The sequence below is a fragment of the Meles meles genome, chromosome 8 (genome assembly GCF_922984935.1).
Source record: "Meles meles chromosome 8, mMelMel3.1 paternal haplotype, whole genome shotgun sequence".
Classification (NCBI taxonomy): domain Eukaryota; kingdom Metazoa; phylum Chordata; class Mammalia; order Carnivora; family Mustelidae; genus Meles; species Meles meles.
The window spans coordinates 53,894,249-53,917,666 of NC_060073.1; the positions used below are offsets into that span (position 1 = coordinate 53,894,249).

General features: G+C 46.2%; 1 protein-coding gene across 1 annotated transcript in view; it reads right to left on the bottom strand.

Annotated features, from left to right (window-relative positions):
• Positions 1-1,670: 1,670 nt before the first annotated feature.
• Positions 1,671-23,418, bottom strand: part of SYT9 (synaptotagmin 9) — a 200,432-nt gene continuing 178,684 nt past the window's right edge. Inside the window, exon 7 of the mRNA XM_046017567.1 lies at positions 1,671-3,909. Within this exon, the coding sequence (XP_045873523.1) occupies positions 3,901-3,909 (9 nt within the window). The 3' untranslated portion in view covers positions 1,671-3,900. The remainder of the gene's footprint in view (positions 3,910-23,418) is intronic.

The following is a 23,418-nucleotide window of genomic DNA, read 5'->3' on the forward strand; positions in this document are numbered from 1 at the left end:
AGAAGATAGTAATTTTCCCCCCTACCTTTGCTGTTTGAAATAACAGTTGAATCTTCAAAAAGTAAAGAAAAAGCAAGATCATGTGTTATAAACTGTAAGATGCAGTGGTATTCATCATCAATAACCTTCTTATTGATAAATACACTTTTTTAACAGTCCAGCAATGCTCATCCAGCCTGCACAAAGAAATCTGTCCTCTGACGGAGTCTGGCAATGATGTAAGGGGACAGCCTTTGTGGCCTGTGTCCCTTTGGCTTAGAGATGAAAGGAGAGAAAAGCAATCCAACTTAAGCTTTTGAGCTTTGCGTAGAATGATGACAATATCTTTCCTCCAAAGTGTCTTGTGACATTGCAAGTTCGGTATCAGTGAGAACCAGCTGCTTCTCTTCAGATTTTGCTCTATTTTAGTGTCCGTGGATAGCCCTGCCCCCTCTGCCCCTTGTTACTGCCCTACTCACCGCACCCTTGTGCATGTTAAGGATCACATGTGGTTTTAAAGTGACAGCTATCCAGGAAGCCCTCTGATTCTGTGTCACCTCCCCCTCTGCCCCCATCCCTGCTATTTCCAAAGCAGCCCTAGTGAGCCACACCTGCTCAAATTCCATTCTTGTGTAATCCCTTCCCCCAAATCTAGGCTGGCCCGATTTGATGACTTGCTCTTGACCTGCAGTGTGTGGCAGGGACGACTCTGTGTTACTTGGAAGGTTACTGAGAACCATGCAGCATCTACTGGGACCACTTGCAATGTGAGCTCTGGGGGAAGCCAGTGCTATGCAAACAGTCTGAGCGCTTGGGACCACCATGTTATGAGGAAGCCCAAGCTAATCCCGTGGACAGAGATACCCAACCAGCAACCAGCTGTTCCCATCATCCCAGAGAAAGAGCCGGACATGTGAGTGATGGATCCATCTGGAATATTCCACTCTGTCAGGCATTCAGATGAAGCCTTAGCTGCCATCTGAGAGCAGCCATGAGACTCCAGGAGAGAGCCACCACCCAAGCCTAGCCAACCTACATAACCATGAAGGATAGTAACTTTCCCTCTGAATCAGTAAGCTTTGTTACACTTTGTTACGTGGCAACAGATCACTGCAGGACGCCCCCGTGCAGGACAGGCTGGCCCTGAAGGGAGCTTTCCGTGTCTCTCTCTGGTCAGTCTCCTCAGCTGAAGTGTGAGAACATGCAAGACTTTCTTCTTTTCACATGAGATTTAGTTCTATGGATGGTCCTGAGGACTAAGTCATTCCATTCAGGGTCATGACTGTTGGGAGCATTTTGAAAACTCTAGAAACCATGCTCTAGAAAACACTTGGATCCCTCCCTTATTCCTCCTCTGGTCGTGCGGCAGTGTACTTCCCGGACATCAGATCACCCACTGGATGTGCCCAGTGCAGGGCTGGGGAGGTGCTTTGGCAGCTACATGCATCTAAGGCCAATCAGCTTAAAGATAGAGGCAGTGTGAGAAAGGGGCTGACAATCAGGGCGGGTTGGGTGGGGTCCACACGCTTGGCCTCTCCCATCTCTTGGCACCAGCTCTCCCCAAGGTCTTTTCCTAAGATCTGACCCTCTCACTGCCATTTCCATTTTTTCAAGGCATGTTAATTTCCTTCTCCATCCTGAGAAAGATGTTGAAGAACCCCCTTCCCCCCAAGTTCAGTGAGACAGATTGGAATGTTTCAAAAGGAACATTTACTAGGAAACTAAAGGGAAACCAAACAGAATGCAAGAGAACAGAGGCAGAGTTGCAGATGGGCTCAGGGAGTTCAAATTCAAAAACAGCCTTTGGCCACAGCTGGACTGGCCAGGCAAAGCTTTCAAGACACAAAGCCACCTGCCTGCCATGTAAACAGGCTTCTTTGCCTGCTGCCCCTACAAAGTCACCTTCTGTTTCGTACCAACAAGCCAGTAACATGCTCAGTAGTACCCAGGGCTGCTAGCTTTCTGGGCAGGAAGACCTTTGGGGGGGTGGGTGGGGGGAACAATAGGCACAGCTGCCCCAGGATCTCCTACCCAGGCTCTCAGTGCCAAGGACATGTCAAAGTTTATTGGGATGGCTGCCTGATATCTCTCGGGGCCAGTCTGGTTTCTCGGGGACCATTCTTCTGGGCTCATCTGCCTGGCTCTAGAGACAGTATTTCTGCTGGCTGTCCTGCTGGCACAAGTCTGTCATGCTTTGGTTCGAAACACTGCTATGGTGCAGGAAGTGTGATGGGGAGGAAGAGGCAGGGTGGAACTCTGGGCAAGGAAAGATGAGTTCTTCTCATATGGTCAGATGTAGGCAGAGCCTTGGCTTCTCTTTGGATGTCGGTGGTAGAAAGCCAATCAGAGATGAAAATGCACTAGGCAGGCTGGGGAACGCGGGAAGCTGGAGGGTGGTAACACTGCCTCACACAACCAAAGGCCCCTTTCCTTTTTAGATGTGAGATCAGTGTCGAGTGTCTTTCATCAGGAGCTGCGGCACTAAGAACTTTCTGAAGACAGCCAATGATCCTGCTTCCAACCAGGTGGTCCCACAATGAAATGTTAATTCAAATGAAGACAATGAGCTTACTAGGATGTTATCTTGGAGAAGTGGTGCAATGTGTGGTTGGGGTACCTTGCACCCATAATGGGAGAGAGAGGATCACTAGGTCACAGTCACCCCTCTTCCCCTGCCCCAAGGTACGCTAAGGCCTTTGGTTTCATTTGTATGGAGGCAGAAGCAATGAGGATGAGGAGCAGAGCTGGCAGTGGGCTGGCTGATGTGGTCACAGGGGAAGCTGAGTAATGAATGAGATACCCGGGGAGAGCCCTTGACCTTCACTCTTGTAGGTATTTCCATTCCCCAAGTGCTGTGAAAGTGATATGTGTCTGGAGGTGAAAGGAAGCCTGTCTTGGCTGCCCAGGGCTAATGCCTCCGGGCTGCTGCATATGGAAATACCCCAGAGAGCACAGAGGCCAAGAAGGCCCCAAAGCTGTGCCTTCCTCAGGGGGAGGGTTGTGTTACCTCTCCATCAACTTATCTCATACAACAGTACACCTGTTCTGCAGCTGTTCCCCCCATGGACAACCGTGCCCTGGAAAGGGTATTCCAGAATGCTTATGCCCTTGAGACGTGGGCCTCTCTAACAGAGACGGCAGGTAACTTTCGTTTTAATGTCAACAGTAGTTGCTGGGAAGTGGCTGCTGACCATCTAGAAAACACTGCCCGGGATTCTGACTCCTCCGAATGTGGGTTTAGCACAAGAGAGGGTTATGGTCAACTGGTACTCTCTGCCATGTGCATGGGAGGGGGCAGTGAACTTGCTGTGAATCAGCCCTCCTTGCACTAGATTTTTTCCGGGAGAACAGCCTGCTTCTCCTCTTACTCCCCTGGGGTTATCCCTTGCAAAGCTGGAGCACTTCTTGGGGTAAAATTATTTTCTGAAGACAGTTATTAGCTCAAAGGTAGTCCAGGGTGAATTAGATCTGCTGCCTGTTTAGCACCTGGATGTATGTTTACATATTCGGTCCTTCCAGGGCATTCAAGCAAATGACATCGTGTCAGACTGACGCTGCCAGGGCAGGTGCTGTGGCCCCATCACCAAGGGCCTCATGTTAGTCACTAAGAGTCCTAGAGCTCCAGCGTACTCTTAGTTTTCCCACTACATCAGGTGGTTTCTTCCGTAGTCCGACCTTGGTTCTTGGCCATGACAGTCATGCTCCCCCTGTAGCACACCACCTTAGGCCACTGGAAGATGGCCAGACCACCCACATTCACCAAACCTAATCCAGAAAGAGGGCCAGTTATTGCTGTGGTTACAGCTCAGCATTTGGTCACTGGAGTCGTCCGGGTGTTGTTGGATGGGAAAAGTTACTTAAGATCTTTGTAAGGTGGGTGTCCCACTGTGTCCTTGGCACAAAGAATCCTCTTACCAATAGTCATCGTTTCTGTAGGAACAAGAAACAAAAAGAATGCTTTGGTTTTCATCCATATATATATTTTTATTTTTTAAATTAAAGTATAATTAACATATAGGGTTATATTACTTTTAGGTGTACAACATATTGATTCATAATTCTGTGCTTTACTCCATGCCCACCAGGATGCATTATTTTACTATTAAGGACTATATTCCTTTTGCTGTACTTTTCATCTCCACGACTTCTTTATTTTATAACTGGAAGTTTGTATCTCTTAGTCCTCTTTATCTGTTTCACGCATTTCCCTGCTACCTTCCCCTCTGGCAACCACCAATTTGTCCTCTGTATTTAAAAGTCTTTTTTTCACTTGTTTATTCATGTGTTCTGTTTTTTTAGATTCCACATATAAGTAAAATCACATGGTATTTGTTTTTCTCTGTCTGACTTAATTTCACTTTGCTTTGTTTTCTAGGTCCTCCACATTGTCACAAGTGGCAAGCTCTGACTCTTTTTTATGGCTGAATAGTATTCTTGTGTGTGTGTGTGTGTGTCTGTGTGTATATACACACTTGAGCTGCCTCCATATCTTGGCTATTGTAAATAATGCTGCAATAAGCATAGGGAGGCATATATCTTTTCAAATTACCTTTTCATTTTTCTTTGGAATTCTGGAATTTTCTTTGGAGTTTAGTGAAATTAATGAATCATATGGTATTTTTATCTTTAATTTTTTGAGGAACCAGCCTACTGTTTTTCAGAGTGGCTGCACCAGCTTGCATTCCCACCAACAGTGCACGAATGCACGAGGGTCCCTTTTTCTCCACATCCTCACTAACACTTGTTATTCCTTGTGTCTTTGATTTTAGCCATTCTGACAGGCATAAAGCGGTATTTCCTTATGGTTTTGTTGGGATTTCCCTCATGATGACTGAAGTTGAGCATCCTTTCATGTGCCTGTTGGAAAGCTGTATGTCTTCTTTGGAAAAATGTCTATTCAGGTCCTCTGCTCACTTTGTAATAGGATTACTTGTGCGGGTTTTTTGGTGCTGAGTTATAGAAGGTCTCTTTATATTTTGTATATTAACCTATTTTTGGACATATCATTTGTAAATATCTTCTGCAACTCCATAGGTTGCCTTTTGTTTTGTTGATGGTTTCCTTTGCTTTCGAAAACTTTTTACTTTGGTGTAGTTTCAATGTTTATTTTTGCTTTTGTTTCCCTTGCCTGAGGAGACAAATCTAGAAAAATGTTGCTAAGGCCAATGTCGAAGAAATTACTGCCTATGTTTTCTTCTCAAACTTTTATGGTTTCAGGTCTAACATTTAGGTCTTTAATCCATTTTGAATTTATTTTTGTGTATGGTGTAAGAAAGTGGTCCAGGTTCACTCTTTTGCATGTAGCAGTCCAGTTTTCCCAGCATTCATTTACTGAAGTGACTGTCCTTTGCCCATTGTCTATTCTTGCCTCCTTTGTCATAGATTAAGGGACCATACAAAGCATGGGTTTATTTCTAGGCTTTCTATTCTGTTCCATTGAACCATGTGTCTAATTTTGTGTCAGTACCATACCATTTGGGGCTTAGAGAGAACATACATCCACATAATAAAGACCGTATCTGACACACTCAGAGCTAACATGATACTCAGTGGTGAAAAACAGAGAGCTTTTCCTTTAAGATCAGAAAGAAGAATGTCCACTCTCACCACTTTAACTGAACATAATAAGAAAGTCCTAGCTGGGACGCCTGGGTGGCTCAGTTGGTTGGGCAGCTGCCTTCGGCTCAGGTCAAGATCCCACCGTCCTGGGATCGAGTCCCACATCGGGCTCCTTGCTCAGCAGGGAGCCTGCTTCTCCCTCTGACTGCCTGCCACTCTGTCTGCCTGTGCTCCCTCTCTCCCTCTCTCTCTCTCTGACAAATAAATAAATAAAATCTTAAAAAAAAAAAAAAGAAAGTCCTAGCTGTAGCAATAAGACAAAAAAGATATAAAAGGGGGCACCTGGGTGGCTCAGTCAGCTAAGCATCTACCTTCAGCTCAGGTCATGATCCCAGGGTCCTGGGATCCAGCCCCACATCGAGCTCCCTGCCCAGCAGGGAGCCTACTTCTCCCTCTTCCATTCCCCCTGCTTGTGCTTTCTCTCTCTCTAATAAATAAATAAATAAAATCTTAAAAAAAAGATATAAAAGGAATCCAAATTTGTAAGAAAGAAGTAAAACTTTCACCATTTGCAGATGACATATCATATATAGAAAACCCTAAAGACTCCACCAAAGAAACTATTAGAACTGATAAATGATTTTAGTCACATTGTAAGATAACAAAATTAATATACACAAATCTGCTGCATTTCTATACACTAATAACAAAGTAGCAGAAAGAGAAATTAGGAAATACTCCCCCTACAATTACGCCAAAAAGAATAAAAGATCCAGCAATGAACATGACCAAGGAAGTAAAAACCTGCACTCTGAAAACGAAAGCACTGATGAAAGAAACTGAAGACAACACAAACAAATGGAAAGATATCCCAGTGCTCGTGGGCTGGAAGAATTAATATTGTTAAAATGTCCATACCATCCAAAGTCATCTACAGATTCAGTGCAATCCCGATCAAAATACCAGTAACATTTTTCACAGAACTAGAACAAGTAATATTAAAGTTCGTATGAAACCATGGAAGACCCCAAATAGCTAAAGCCATCTTGAAAAAGAAGAACAAAGCTGGAGGTATCAGAATTTTAGGTTTTAAGATATACTGCAAAGCTGTAGTAATCATGCATATATTTTTAATGTGTAGCTAACAAGTGCCAGGCACTGTGATAGATGCTGGGGACACAGTGTCCCTGAGATGCTGGAGATGCCACGTGTAAGACACATACCCCACTTTCTTTTTTTTTTTATAGGATTTTTTTAAAAAGATTATTTATTTATTTATTTGACAGAGAGAGAGAGCACAAGTAGGCAGAGAGACAGGCAGAGAGTGAGAGGGAAGCAGGCTCCCCGCAGAGCAGAGAGCCGGATGTGGGACTTGATCCAGGACCCTGAGATCTTGACCTGAGCCGAAGGCAGCGGCTTAAACCACTGAGCCACCCAGGCGCCCCACATACCCCACTTTCAACGGGCTTACCAGGGGAGAAGTTATAAGGTGAGAAGCTGAGTAACAGATGTGTGCAGAGAATGCACAGAAGCAAAGAAGGAAGAGGATTTGAGGAGGTCCTAGAGGACTCCGAAAGGTAAGTCAAGCTGGGTCATTTAGGCTGAAGGGGAGTCTCTCAGGAGAGAAGGGAAGGCCATTTGGGGTAGAGGAAAGAGACTGCACAAAGGTACAAAGGCAGGCGAGGTGTATGGCTCACTAGAGGAAAAGGCAGGCTTCGGGATGAGGACTAGAGGGGGAGGACATAAGGTTGGGGAGCGGAGAGGGGGTATCTGTGGGGCGCAACCCCCATTCCTGGTTTCTAAGCTGTGAGGATGGGCTCTTCCAGTGGAGCCTGGCATTAGTGCAGCCGGATCTCTCCTGTTTCACACTCAGTGCAGCATCCATTTAATTTCAAACTCAGGGCACGTTCCAGTACAGACTAAGGGTATTAATGCTGCCAGCCCAGAGAGAAAACCAGAGTCACTGCCGAGGACACACCAATAACCAAATAGATATATATTAACCATGGGAAAGCCACTAACATTTTGGAACTGGAATATGTGGACTGCATTTCACGGATCAAATGTTCACACGTGAGGCTCTAACTTAGAGCGAGTAACGAAAGCCAGAGCAGACACTGCAGACGGACAGCCATACCTGACTGTACCCCTCGACTCGGAAGTGTGCCTGGGCTGTGGGAAAGGGAATGTTCGAGTCTAGAAGGAGAATGTGAATGGATATTTGTCTTCTACTGGGATTCGAAATGACCTTCCCAGGCCAGTTAATGTTCTGGAGCACCCTCTGAATGGCCCTCCCTCCCAAGCCCCCACCCACATCAAGCAGGATCTTCCCAGAGCCCCTTCTCTCAGCAGTGAGACCGCTATCTGCAGGCCCAGCTTGTCAGTCCCTCAGTCCTTCTTGTCTGGGAAGGCAAAATGTCCACAGGCTTAGCCCCACCAAAGAGTTCCTTGTGCTGCTATTATTCCTTCAGTGTCTGAGTTCCTATCATGTGCCAGGCAGCAGGATATGAACTTTACAAATCCTTAAAAGGGCCTCACGGAGAACCTATGAGGTTTTTTACTGGAGGACACAAAGATACAGGAAGATTAATTTGCCCAAAGTCACACTGTTACTAAGTGTCAGAGCTGGGATTTGAACTCAAGACTTCTAACTTCAAAGTCTATGCTTCAGCAATTATATCATTTCTAAATTCACTCTGTAAGTCCCGTCTGTACATTTGAGCTTCTGCCTTGGTTTTCTAGGCACTCTGAATCAGATGAAGCAACGTTAAGCAACCCTGTTCTGAGCCAGTAGCATGCAGCAGGTGCCGCAGCCCTCTCATGGCTTCCAACTTAATTATTCCGTTTCTCCGGATTGCACCAGCTAGTGACCTGCATGTGTACCTAATTTGCACCCTCAGCTCTACGCACAACGTCAGTCTTCCCTGTTCTAACCTTAGTTTCTTCTTTCCATTTGAGCAGGTCCTTCCCACTGCTTTGGGTAGGGCTTTCCCCAAATTCCCAGCATTAGGGACCACCTCCGTACCTAATGTGTTCTGGCCTTATCTGAAGCCTGCTTAGACAGCTGGGCTGTTACTCTTGCCAATGTTTTACCAGTCTCTATACCCAGGGCTACCATTAGTAGAGACCATGCTGCCAGGGGCCAAATTATAGTACAGCTCTGACTTGACCTCCATAGCTGGGTTTTTCTCACCTGATGAGTTTCCTTGTACATGCAGTTAGCTGGAATCAAACTCAGTTCCTGGGAATGGTGTGGAGGGGCCTCATCTCTTCTTCTTCAGCTGGGTCTCCCTCTTCTTTAGCTGGGTTTATTTTCTGGGCTCTGATCCTGGCTGGTCCCAGTATCCTTTGTGTTCCTACTCTAGACAGTGACAGTAGGACTCTAGAATATTTTTGCCAGCCCACAAGAGGATAAGACAAAGGAGTTTCAAGGTCTGGTGGAAGGGTAGGGTCATCTCTATCAGGGGTCTTGCAAGAGAAGCTTCTTGGAAATGAACTTTTCCTAGGGCATGTCAGATATACAATTCAGGTGTGAAAAAAAGTAGTTGTTACAGGAGAAGGGCAATTTTGAGTGTGGCATGGGTGAAGTGTGCTGGGGCCCAACCCCTTCTGTCTGTCTTCTGTGGGGGGAAAGACTGGAAAAACCCAACCAAAACCAGAACAAAACAAAATAAGCAAATTACAACACCTTTCCAAATTCTTATAACTGAATGGGCTGTTTCTCAGCCAAGATTCCTGTAAACTGAGGTAGAAGGAAAGATTTTCTAGAGTTCAGAAGTGCACTGACCCAGTAGGGTTTTGGTGGGGATGGGGTGGTTACAGACTGTGGCCCCAGCACCAGAGAGAGTAATGGCGGTGCCAACTGGTGGCCAGAACCCTGGCCTAGGCAGTTCCAGGGCTGGCACTAGACCCATCTCAGGGGGCAGAAGCAGCAGCGTCCTTGTTATCTGACCTCCCAGGCAGCGCCAGGGATTTGGAAGGCATCAGGACCTTCAGTGGCATCAATAGGAAATAGTGGTTACAATCTTATCAGACAGAGGGGAATTGAAGTGAATTCAATTGTCCCAAGACACACAGATCCTGTTTGAATTAAATTGAATTGAAACCAAAGATGAGAACAGTCTCAATGAAAACTGTAATGTAAAGTGACATTTCGATCACAAAAATGACAGCTGATGTGAGACAGGCCAATGAAACTGACCCCAAACTAAGAACATGAAAAGATTGGGTGGATCATTAGATAATATCTTCCTGTGAATTTGAAAATGGGTTTTGATTACAGGAAGTATCTAAGGGCTTTGAACTAAGAAGCTTGTCAGAAATTGAAGTGACTCATTACATGATTCAATCTTATACGGGCTCATTATTGTTACACTCATATTTAAAATTTTTATTTAAAAACCATAAAAAACTCATGATTTTGTTGACTATTACTTAACCCAGCTTTGCAAAATATATGAGGAATCCTCATGCCCACCCCGTCTCTACCCCCTTCCCCCCCCACCCCCCCCACCCGGCTTAGAGTCTGATTAGCTTCTTTTTCTTTCTCCAAAGAGTGCATTCTTTGTTCTTCATTGCCCCTCATCCCTTTAAGAATCGTGTTAAAGAAGTGTGAATGTGACTGTACTGTCAGTCAGGGACTGGGGCGAGAGCTGGAAAAGGAGAGTCCACTTGGGTAACAGCTACTCTGTGTGGAGCACTCGGGGACTCTGCTCTACCCTAAGAGCTCTGCAGAGCTGATCTCGTTCGATGCTCACCTGGACCTCTGTGATGGACACTACACTTACATTCTTACAGAGCTGAGTCCGAGAAAGGCCAAATAACAAAGGTAGTGAATGGCAGAGCCAGCATCTGCCATTGTGTGTTTATGGCTCCAAATGTACGCTTTGAGGACCATGCCCAGGATGGCAAGTTATTGCCCTCCACCCAACTCCATTACAGCATCTTTCCAAAAAGGATTTTCAATTCAGAGAGTAACTCAGAACAGTCCAGACTTTGTAGGAAAGTGTATTAAGACCCACTGTCAAGTCAACGTTCAGGGGAAAGGCGGTGAGTGTTGGTGTGTGTGACACCTATGCTGATACTGAGAAGGCTCCTCAGAAGCAAGCAAGAAGCTGCTGTAGGTGAGGGGTCATCAAAAAGGTTAGCAGCAGGGGGTGCTGTCAGTTTTCAGAGGGTGGGGCAAATCGGGGGAATTGCTGCAAGGCAACAATTACTCTGCCTGGTGGAGTTGTATATTTGGAGTTTGTTACTCCAAGTTTAGAATTTATTACATTTACTCATTAATTCATTCTGCAAAGATTTGTTGAGCACCAGGCAAATGTGTGGACCATTAGAAACACAAAGATGACCACCGCGCACCCTACTCTTGAAGAGCTTGTAGCTGTCAGTCAAGGACCAGAGAAAGAGGACACTGAGCAAGAAAAGAGAGTAACTGAAGTCTCATCAAGAAGCTGGACTGTAGGGATGCCTGGGTGGCTCAGTCGGTTAAGTGTCTGCCTTTGGCTCAGGTCATGATCCTGGGGTCCTAGGATCCAGCCCTGCATCAGGCTCCCTGCTGAGCAGGGAGTCTGCTTCTCCTTCTTCCTTTCCCCACTGGTGCTCGATCCTTCACTCTCTCTCAAATAAATAAATAAAATCTTACAAAAAAAAAAAGGAAAAAAGTTATAAAAAAATTAGGTCAGGGTGAAAGTTGAAATGTTCCTAGAATATATGAGAGGCACTGGATCGTGAAATGAAATCCCACTGAAAAAGGCTGGTATTATCCCCCACTGACAGCACACCTGGCAGAAGCCAACTAGAAGAAGGGACTTGCCTTGTGAATGCACAGCTCTGGTGAAATTTTCCAGGGAGTAATCCAGCCCTTTCCCGTGTCTGTGCACAGGTATCCTCCCTTTGTGTTTTTTTTTTTTTTTTTTTTTTAGATTTTATTTATTTATTTGACAGAGACCACAAGTAGGCAGAGAAGCAGGCAGAGAGAGAGAGGAGGAAGCAGGCTCCCTGCTGAGCAGAGAGCCCGATGCGGGGCTCGATCCCATGACCCTGGGATCATGACCTGAGCCGAAGGCAGAGGCTTAACCCACTGAGCCACCCAGGCACCCCGGTATCCTCCCTTTGTAATTGGGGACTCAGACCTCCGAGTGGTCATCTGTAGTCTCAGTTGCTACTGAAGAACTGATAATTCTCTTCCTGCTCTTGGGAAAATTAACTTTGTAACAAGAGAGAGGTAAAACAAACAAGATTCTAAATGTGAAGTAATAATGTTTTTGTGTAGGTTATATTATTTATTTATTATATTTATTTAAATTTGCAATAACACATTTTGTGATCAAAATCCTGTTTTATGTTTTTAAGGTAAGTGCTTAATAATATGATACAGTAAACACTACTGGATTTATGATTTTAATAGATATATTTAGGATAACTTGACTAGTTACATTTATTTAACCTTTAAATGCTCAGGAAAATCCAATATGCTAAGTTTACAATTTATTTTCTAAGATGCTGAAATACTTAAGGTAATTTAATCTCTATACATAAGATTTTTTAAAATATATTCGCAATATAAGAGTTAACAGTGCTTGACCGAAAATCTTAAAGGCAGTGAAAATACTCTGTATGACACATGCTGTTATGTGATGGATACATGTCAGTGTGTGTTTGTGCAAACTCAGAGCATGAACAACATCAAGAATGGATCATGATGTAAACTACAGACTTCTGGTGATACTGCTATGTCAATGCAGGTTCACTGACACTAACAACTGTACCACTCTGGTGGGAGATGCTGACAGCAGGGAGGATGTCTGTATGTGGAAACACTGGTTATACGGGAACTCTCTATACTTTCTTTTTAAAGATTTTATTTATTTATTTATTTATTTATTTATTTATTTATTTATTTATCAGAGAGAGAGGGAGAGAAGTTGAGTGCACAAGCAGGCAGAGGCGGGGAGAGAAGCAGGCTCCCCGCGGAGCAAGGAGCCCGATGAGTCCCTGAGATCATGACCCAAGCCGAAGGCAGCGGCCCAAATGAGTGAGCCACCCAGGCGTCCCGGGAACTCTCTATACTTCCTACTCAGTTTTTCTGTATGAACCTAAAACTGCTTAAAAAAAATAAAATTTATTTAAAAAAACAAAGAGTTAACAGTGCTTGAAAATGATTCTGTTTAATACGTACGGTGTCAGATGTTTGAGTGTTGGACATAATCACACTTCAGATTTGTGGCTTCAGTTTGAAATGCTTAGGTAATTTAGCCAATCGATTGCTGAAACAGTGCTTAAATATTAGGAGAATTTTCTTTGCTGGATTATAAGTTTTTTTTCTTTAATTTAGAACATTTAAGAGAATTTGATTAAGTGTGAAATTAGTGTTTAGCAGTTTAGGGAAATATAATCTGTCCAGTTAATGAGCTAATTGAGAATTAAACAAAGAACAAGTGAAAATGAGTGTTTTAATTTCAAAACAAAATGATGGGATTTATCAATCACTGTAACAGTTAATATTACAGAGCACTTGGTATGAACTATTCTAAGACTATTACATCTATTAATTCACTTGTTCCTCACCACAGTTCTCTGAGGTGGTTATACTATTACTATCCCCATTTTACAGCTGAGGAAATCAAGGTACAGAAACATAAAATGAATGCTTTATCAAGTGTTACGGAATGAACTGTGTACCCTACAAAATTCCTATGTTGAAGCCCTAACCTCTACTGTGATGGTGTTTGCATATGGCACGTTTGTGGGGTAACCAGGGTGAAATGAGGTCCTGAGAGTAGGGCCCTCACGAAGGGCTTTGAGCTCTTAGAGGAGACATCAGAGAGCTGGTGCTTGCTGTCTTTCCACCCGCCATGTAAGCATAAAGGGAGAAAGCAGGCAACTACAAGTCAGGAAGAGAGTCCTCACCAGAACCCAATCATGCCAGTACCCTGAACTTTGACCTCCAGCTTCCAGATCTGTGAGAAATGCCTGTTGTGTAAGCCCCCGTCTATGCTGTTTTGTTACAGCAGCCCAAGTCAAGGCACCAAGTGCATCAGGGTCCTCAGGTTTTCATAACAAAATACAATAAACTGGGTGGCTTACAACAATAGGAATCTATTCTCTCCCAGTTCTGGTGGCCAGAAGTCTGGATCAAGGTGTCAGTGGGGCCGTGCTCTTTCTAAAGACTCTCCAGAAGAATCCTTCCTTGCTTCCTCCTGGCTCTCGGTGGTTGCCAGCAATCCTTGGCTGGTAGCCGCACACTACAATCTCTGCTCCCCCGTCGCCCTGTATTCCCTGTGTTGGCTCTGGTCTTCACCACATGGTCTTTGTACTCTGAGTACATTAGTCTTTGGATTTAGGACCCATCCTAATCCAGTATGATGTCATTTTAACATAACTGAATGTATCTGCAAAGATTCTACTCCCAAAAAAGTTTCTGTATAGATAAGAATTTTGAGAGGACACTATCAACCCAGTATCCCATGTCACCAATATCCAGCACATGGATAAACTCAAAGTCAGTTCTCAGTCCTCATCTTATCTGACCTCTTGGCAACATCTGAGATCTGATCATTTCCTTCTCCTGGAAACAGTATCTTCTCTCTTGTCTTTGGATACTCCTAGTTTTCTTACAACTTCAGTGATTTTCTCCTTCTCAGTCTCTGTTGGTTTCTCTTCTTTTTCCTACCTTTAAGTATTGGAACGTCCCAGTTTTTAGTCCTTGGACCTCTTCTCTTCTCCATTTATACGTCAACCATCTTTATATCAGCTTGACCTTTCTCTGGAACTCCTGATTTTTGCATCTAACTTCCACTTGATATCTCCCTATCGATATCCAATAGACACCTCAAACTCAGTAGGTCCAACTTCTGATTGCCCTGCACAGATGCTCTACCTGCTGTCTTCCTCAGCTACTTCTAGCTGCTCAGGCCTAAAATGTTGAAATCATCCTCTACTTCTCTTTGTCATACCCTACATCCTGAAATCCTATTTGGTCTCCTTCCAAAAATGTATCCAGAATGTAACCACTTCTCATCACTACCCCGCTTTTATACCAGTCCAAGTCTCTACAGTTTCCATCTGGATAACAGCAGTAGACTCCTAGTGATCTCCCCCCTTCCAGCCCTGCCCCGTACAGTCTATTCTCAATAGAGAATCAAAGGGATCAGTTATAACCTCAGGTTATGTCACATCTCTCTATAAAATCCTGCAATGGCTTCCTCTTCTCTCAGAGTATGAACCAGAGTCCTTATAAAGATCTATTAGGTTCCATGTAATCTAAGCTCTACACTGCTGTTAACTTTCCTGATCTCATCTCCTATTTTCCTACCTCACTCTGCATCCCCCACATCATTCTCAGGACTCCTTGTACAAATGTCCCTAAGGTCTTTGTACTGGTCACCTCTCAGCTTGCATACTTACATGGCTTCCTCCCTCATCTCCTTCAACTGTTTACTCAAATGTTTCAGTTCTCCATGAGACCTACATTACCTTTATGAAGATTATCATCTCCCCCCTTTAAAAAAACTAACCAAACAAACAAACAAAAAAAAAACCCAACCCCCCCCAAAAAAACTAACCAACCAACCAACTAACCAACAATGACAAAAAAAAAAAACAAACAAACCCACTATGATACTTCTCGTGCTCCTAACTTGCCCTATTGTATTTTTCTTTTCATTAGTTAGTGATTATTACCTTCAGCAACACACAATATGCTCATTTACAATGTTTATTTCTTGGTTTTCCCACTAGAATATAAGCTCAACTTGGGCAAGAATTTTTGTCTATTTTTTCTCACAGATGTATACTCATCATAGATACTCAATCAATATTTGTTGATAAATAAATAAATGACTGAATCTGCCCCATCCCTCTACAAGGTGATTGTTTCAAAGGAAACTTGATTGAGCATCACCTGAACAGAATGCCACAATATCGACAATAAATGATGCAAATAGTGTGAAGAGGCATCTTGAAAGATTGTGGAGATACGCAGCTAGCATAAGGAGCCCAAACATGAAGAAATTCTGGAGAAGATGGTCATGGTTCTTCTGACCAGTTTTTAAACTGAGATGATTCCCTGCCCAGACCCTTTTGAGAACTGTGTGGGCTTTTTTGTTGCCACAAATCCCATCTGAACAAAGACTGGGCACTGTGGTCATTCTCACGGTACTGACTTGCACTTGGAGAACTGAGTGCTGGAAGGAAGGTAGAGCTCATCTGCTCTTCAAGAAAATGGAACTTCATTGGCTTTCAGAGCGGGCTAGCCCTGGGTTATTTTTACACATTAACAGAACCACTGTAGCTATAATTCTGAAAATATGATATGCAGAGCCCATCTAACAAATCAACTATCATTTTCTAAGTTGTAAGATGGAAGAAATTGGAATTCTATCCAACAAGAATTTATTCAATGCTGACTTTGTGCCAGGCATTTTGCCAGGTACTGGTTAAATCAACAATGAATAGTAATTGCTATCCTCCAGGAGCAGTTGGATGGGCTGTGGATGACATGAACACGGAAAATATCAAGTGGCACCAAATGCTATGGTAGGGGTAGGCCCAGGGTACCAGTGGGAGAGAACATGTAGAGAAGACATTGAACTCATAGTAGGAAGATCTGCAGAATGCCTCCTGAAGAAGATGATAACTGAGGAGATGCTTAAAAGATGAGCTGGATCTGACCAAGCAAAGAGGTAGAGAAGACAGCACGAAAAGAAGTCAAAGCGGGAGGAAGGGCATGGAGGTGAATGAAAAGCATGAAGCAGACCACCAGAAACTGGGCATGGCTTCAAAATACGGTACAAGGAAGAGATGGAGGAAGGGTCGCCAAGGACCAGGAATGGCAGGATAGGGAACCTGATCTTGGTCTGAACAAAGGGCAGCTACTGGAGTAGGGGAGGAGCATGGCCAGATTTGTGTTTTAGGACTTGGAGCCTGCAAGCAGTGCAGAGGCTGGACAGGAGAGCACACAGGAGAGCAGGAACCCAGGGCAGAGAGACATAGGAGCAGCTGAAGCATCCTCTTGCCTTCACAGTCCTCATTCACGCTGGCCCTACACAAGTGTCGGTCAGTAAAGATGGGGAGGAGGCGGCTGGCTTTGGCTCCTGATTAGTCTATTTGGCTGGTCCTTAAACAGGACCAGCGTATTTAAATTCAGCATTTCCTAAAAAGGGACAAATGGAGCTCTGAAAAATAATGAAGAGCTACAAGCATAAATATCAAAGAGACAATGAAGAGTCATCTATCTGCCTCCCAACTCATCAGTGTTTACTATATGATAAAATGGAGGCTCGATCTGTTCACCTATGACCTTGACTCCAGGAAATCACCACTTATGGATGGTAGGCATGTTCTGGCTAAAGAGCAAGATCCCAGTATCCTCTAGCTCTCATTTCCTGACAATGGTAGGTAGGCACACTCAGCCTGGTGCCTGTGTGGGTAACTTGCCCCCTCCTCTGGATGCTTCTGCCCACTTTGAAGAGCTAGATGCAGACTGCTGGTGTCTTAACCCTCACTTGGGACTCTCACACCAACCAGTCCCCTCCTGCCTATTGACGATCACATGCTAGAAATTTCTCTATGGAACACAGAGGAAAGGCTCAGTCACCATCTGTAACGAAAGTCCAGCAATGAGCTCATGTCAGCTAAATACATCAATTGAGAGAACAATGAAAGCCCCTGCTTTTCAGCATGGGGAGGAAATGTAATCTCAGACCTCAAGGGCTTCACAGTCAAGAGAGAAGACATGAATCTCACTCACTGTAAAGCAAAAGCTAGAGGCAGTAAGTGGCCAGTATGAATCACCATCAGAGTATCCTGGGAGTACTTCATGCTAAGTGGGCGTTCACCGAGACCTCACAAAGGAGGTGGCATTTCAACTGAACCCTGAGGATTCCGTGGCAGTTATACGGTAAGAAGGGAGGAAAGGTGCTGTCTGTTAAGGACGCATCAGGAAAAAAGGTGAAAAATAGAAAATTAATTTAGGGAACATAAATAGCCATGGCCAGCCTATGGGAGCTTTGGAAGGAGGGAGACCTGGTGACATCTGAATTCTCCTTCCTAAGGAGAGTGGCTTAAAAGGAGAAGGAAACAGTCAAAGGGCTGCTGATGCTGCTTCCACAGAGTACCTGAGGGAGAGATGGCAGGCCCTGGGGGACCTCCTTCCTGGACACCTGCAGGGACCAGCCTCACCCCATCCACCTGGTTGATACTCGCATTAGCAGATATGCCCCAGATGGTCATCCAGGCCCAGAGTTCAGACAGGCCAGAGAGCACAGCTGTAGAATCTATATAGCCGGTGGTTATGCCCTGAGAGAGAAAGCAGCCTCAAGCACCCCCTCCACTTACCCAGGCCCATCAGGTTCCCCTTCCCTTCTCTAGGCGTGAGTATGGATGTGTTCCTCCTGGGAGAAATTCTCAGAATAAGCTTAAACTCTGGAATGTTGATGTATGGAATAAATACAGCTAACAGGCTGAACACAAACTCGTTTTGAAAAGTCAGTTAGGTATGTGGTAATTTCAAAAAATGTAATATTTGCAGCTTACTTTCCTGTGTGAGAGAGAAATCCTCAAATGTATTTGTTGTTTGAAAAGACTGTATGATAAAGGCGCCTGGGTGGCTCAGACAGTTGAGCATCTGGCTTTGGCCAAGGTCATGATCTCAGGGTCCTGGGATCGAGCCCCACCATGGGCTCCCTGCTCAGCGAGGAGCCTGTTTCTCCCTCTCCCTCTGCTCATGCTCTCTTTCAAATAAATAAAATAGGATATGATAGAAGATACTTTCTTTCCCCCAAGGATTAGATGGCTTATATGAAATTATAAATAATATCAACATTATGGGTTATTATTCCTACCATTAACTTTTCATCTCAGCTTCCCACGATGTCAGAAAAAGACCCTATCAGCACAATTTTCTTTTATCTGAGCATCTGTTCTCTTCTGAAAAATCTGACTGACAGTGGGCCATGGAATGTATCTCCCCGCAATGCTGTTAACACTGGGCCTTGTCGGAATTAGAGACAGGAGCCCCTCCAGGCACACTCACCGTTTGGCGAGTGGAAAGACTGCTGACCTCAGCTTTGTATCTCCCTCAGCCCAGCTCCCTGCTGCAGGAACGACCTAGAGAGTGTTTTCGAGGTGATGGGGAGAAGCTCCTGGGGGCAGGGGTCCCTTGGGGGACTTGGATTATCAGGTAAAGCCCAGAACCCATCTTGGCCTGAGGCTGACACCACAGGAGGCTGCATTATTCTGAGTAATGACGTGGTGTCTCCCTTGCGGGCAGTCTCCCAGGGCCAGGGACAGCTATGACTTGAGGCGATGTTGCCTTCCCTGGCTAGTGAATTTTCAGTTTCCTACGATCTGTCTTGCAATCACTCATGTCACCCTCAGCCCTTAGGAAAGTTTCATTAAACGCTGCAGCCGGGCACTAGCTGGGGGGGTGAACTCCAGAGGGGTTGGGCCCAGGCCGGGTGTAAGCGGCACAAGAGAGGCTGGCAGCTTGGAGAAGCGGGTCTGAGACCTCTGAGACCACAGCAGAGAGACCAGGAGTGCAGCTGGGGGCAGGAAGGGTAAGCCACAGCAGGACTTTCGAGACAGGGACTCGAGAGCCGTGTGGGGAAGGGAAGTCAATGAGGGTGGACACAAAGTGTAGGGGCTCAGACAGACTGAAGATGAGGACCCTGGACTTGCATCAGGGGTTTCCCCGCTGGAAACACGGGGAGAAGGAGGGAAAAGTGATGACAGATGGAGCCAGGACAGGGAGAGGCAGCTCTTCCTCGGTGAATTAGGGGTCTGTGTTACCTGTGGAGAAGCTGAGCTCTCAGCTCGCTCGGAGCACCTGGCCTGGGAGATGTGATGAGCTGGCAGAGGGGGCAGGCAGAGGAGACCAAGCTCAACTCCTGGCCCCTGGGGCTCCCGATGAGGGGCGGGGGAGCAGAACAGCAGGGGGAGCCCTCCTGCCTTGGACCCAGACTCGCTGGGATGCACACGTCCTAGCCACACGGCCTCCTCTCTGCTCTTCCTAAGTCTTTGTTCTGCTGTCTGCTTCTTGTTCCAGGTTTCTGGTAAGTGTCACTTCCCAACACCAAGGTGCCGCATTCACCCCATCACATCTCTCTGGTGTATTTTCATCCTTGAACTCATCATGACCTATTTCTGTTTATGTGTTTGTGGTTGGTCTGCCTCCTTCTGCCAGAACGCGAGTTCCACCCTCAAGGCTGCAATCCCAGTGTGTCGAACAGCACGTGGCCCGTGGCAGGTGCTCAGGGAATGTTTACTGGATGACTGTGGGAGGGCAGACATCAGAACAGCCGAAGACTGCTGTGGGAACTGATGATAAATATGCTGATGGCCAGCCCCGGGGGGTTAGAGGAACAGGGTCTGGAGGGTCTTCCCAGCTCACGCTGACAACACCCTCTCTTCTATCACCTGCTGTGCCTCCACTACAGCAGTGAGTCCTGGAAGCCATGCTCGTAAGACATGGCTCTCCCTTTACCCCTCCCACCTGCACCCCACTGTCTCAGCTGTCCCGGCCACAACGGGCACCCCACCCAAGATGGGGGAACGAGAGATCTGCTATGAGAAGGAAATGAGAATATGGAGGGAGACAGAGATGCGCGTGTGCACACACGTGGGCAGGGGAGATGTAGTAGAGGACAGGGATGGAGAGAGAGAGGGAGAGGTGGGAGAGAGAGGTGTAGCAGAGTAAAAGAGAAAATAAATGTCGTCTGGTTTCCCCAGAGTTTCCAGGTGCCAGCCCCAGACGTTCCTGGAACTTAGGTACATTTCTGTTCTTGAATTCTAAGAATTTTCCTCTCTTTCCAAAAAATCCCAAGCTAGCTCCCCTTGGTTTCTCTGACCTGTAAGGAGTATCTACTAAAAGGGGAGGACGCTTGGCACTGGCACCATTCCACACGCCGAATGCCCTGGGCTCCCAGGCTCCCTATAGCAGCCTGCAACTCCCGAGTCAGAGGCATGAGGGGGGCCCCGACTTACCCCTGCAGCCCCCCTGAGCTGGGCCACCCTGCTCACCTGCAGGTCCCAGGGCCACCTACTTGCTCAGCAGGGCCCTGTCCTCACTGGTCAGTTTCTGGCCCCAGCCTCAGGCTGCTGCTTCTGCCCAGGGACTCTGCCTGTCTCTGTCCATCTAGAAACTTGCCCCTGCGGCCTGGGCCCTGTCGGCTACCCTTCCTGCACCGCCGTCTGAGGCTCCCCACTCCAGCCACCTGCTGTCACTTTTCTCTTCACCTTTTTGTGCTGGTCAGGTGCTGGTCATTTCCACCGTGAGCTGCTGAGTGTTGAGATGCTGAGTGACATCAAGATGACCTTACAGTGTCTCAGTCTGCCTCTCCATCTTTCTCTCCCTCCAGACATTCAGACAAGGTCACCTGGACTCATGTTCATTTTCTGCACATCCTGACTCAGCTCTGCTTTGATTTGCTCCATTCTGGGACAGGTTCTGTGCAATGGCAACATAGCAGTAGCGAAGCCACACTTGTATCCTCACGGCTCCAGGCCCAGTGGGAAGACGTGACTCTTCCTGACAGTTCCAGCAAAATCCCTGGGCCTTAATCGGGTCGGTCATGTCCTCACCCTGAACCGAAGCCCGAATGCACCAACCAGCCACAGCCTGGGGCACCACAGATGCGTTCCTGGAGTGGAGGGTGTGGCTACTTCCCCCCAGAGCACGGGGCACAGAGGGAGCGGGGTGGGTCCTTGAGGAAAACGGGGTCGTTTTGTCAGAAGGAATGCTGCAGAAGCAGAACAGAAGTTCACACTTCAGAGCCTTTCACATTAAGAGGAAATCATGTTCTTATTTATAGAAATAAAGTCTTTGCTGCTACAAAGTGTAGTCTCATCAGGATACAACATTTAAAAACACATTTGCGGAAAAAAACCCATAGAACATAGCATGACGGCTACAAAGAGTCTCCCGTTAGCTTTTAGGTTTTTATTTTTTTTAAGGGTTTCAGTTAATCAGTTTTACCGCGTATTGTTCACTGTGTGTCCTACTGGTTTTGAAAATTATGGTCAGCAGATGATTAGGTGGGGAAGAAATGACAGAAGCAACACAGCCAAAAGTAAATTAGCAAAAAAAAACCCCTTTCATGACAAATCATTTGGCAATGTGAGATCATGCGGGAGAGGGAATTAGTGCCAGCAGGATGAAAACAGAAGAATTTTCCAGAAGTTCTTTGGCATTGTTTGAGTTCTACGTTCTTTTTTTTTTTTTTTTTAAAGATTTTATTTATTTATTTGACAGAGAGAGAGATCACAAGTACACAGAGAGGCAGGTAGAGAGAGAGGGGGAAGCAGGCTCCTCGCTGAGCAGAGAGCCCGATGTGGGGCTCGATCCCAGGACCCTGAGATCATGACCTGAGCCGAAGGCAGAGGCTTAACTCACTGAGCCACCCAGGTGCCCCCCGAGTTCTACATTCTTAACTGAGCCAAGTGCTAAGAGCACAGAGGGACAGAGCTCTGGAAGCAACAGAGCTGTGTGACCCATACACTGGCTGGCGGTGCGCAGGACTGGCTGCCTCTGACAGCCACAGCTGTGTCTTCTGAGCTGACAGGCAGAGAAGTGGGTTGAGAGTTTTGCTATGTGTAGGCACGTGCAGATTTTTTCCTAGGAAGAGGGCACAGGAAGAGAAAGAAGAAAGCAACTGGAACAGCTGTGGGCCGCCTGATTCAACTTGATGAGGAAACGAAGACAGAGCCTTTCCTAAGCACTGAATGGGATCAGAAAAATCTGTATGAGTCAGCTTTTGCTGTGGTAACAGTCAGCTCCCCAGTCTTAGCTGCTTGCAACAATGAACACATATTTCTTTTCTTTTGTTTTTTTTTTTTTAAAGATTTTATTTATTTATTTGACAGAGAGAGATCATAAGTAGGCAGAGAGGCAGGCAGAGAGAGTGAGAGGGAAGCAGGCTCCCTGTCGAGCAGAGAGCCCGATGTGGGACTTGATCCCAGGACCCTGAGATCATGACCTGAGCCGAAGGCAGCAGCTTAAACCACTGAGCCACCCAGGTGCCCTGAACACGTATTTCTTGCTCGGGGGTCTGTGGGCTGGCTGCAGCTCTGCTGGGCTCAGCCAGATCTGGCCCCAGACAGGTGAAGGTCTGCTTCTGCATCTTCTCGTGCCAGGACCTTGGTAATTCCCTGACAGAAGCCAAAAGCTCGAGGGGATGAGTAGAAACATGGGATGCCTCTTGAAGTCCTCACTCGGAGCTGTCACCCCATCTACTGATCAAGGCAAGTCAGAGGGCCACCTCTGGAGTACCCGGAGTATAAGATCCTCGCAGAGTATAGACAGGGCACGTAATGACGGACAAATAACACAGCCTGCCTCAGGATGCTCACTCTACCACTTCTTTGCCGCCAGAGGCTGGAAAACTGAGTCAAGCTTCAGTGTTTTCATCTAGGGCGATAATACTGATTACCTCCCAGAGTGAGGGCGAGATTAGATGATGCACGTACAGTGCTGAGCATGGTGCCCTGGGCACAGTCGGTGCTCGATGCAGGGAAGCTCTCAGGATGCTATTCCACATCTGAGACACTGTGTTATCAGCAAGGCATGCCTGCTTGTTAGGAGGGTGATGACCAGTCCAGGGAGAAGGTAGGACAGTGACAAACAGCTTACATGGGCACAGTCCAGGGCAGAAGGAGGGGAGATGGGGGTCAGGCAGGAAGGTAAGGGTTTAAGGTGGTGGAAAGGGCACGGGCACTCTAGACCCAAGACGCACAAACACCAGGTGATGAATGATGCATGAAAGAGAGATGGCTCAGGTCAAGTCCCCCGCAAATAGCTCTGGGAGGGCAGTTGGTCTGAGGGGGGTTGTGACTTTATCTTCCCATTCCAGGACAGCCTGTTCCTTCTGCCAGGGGAGGCAA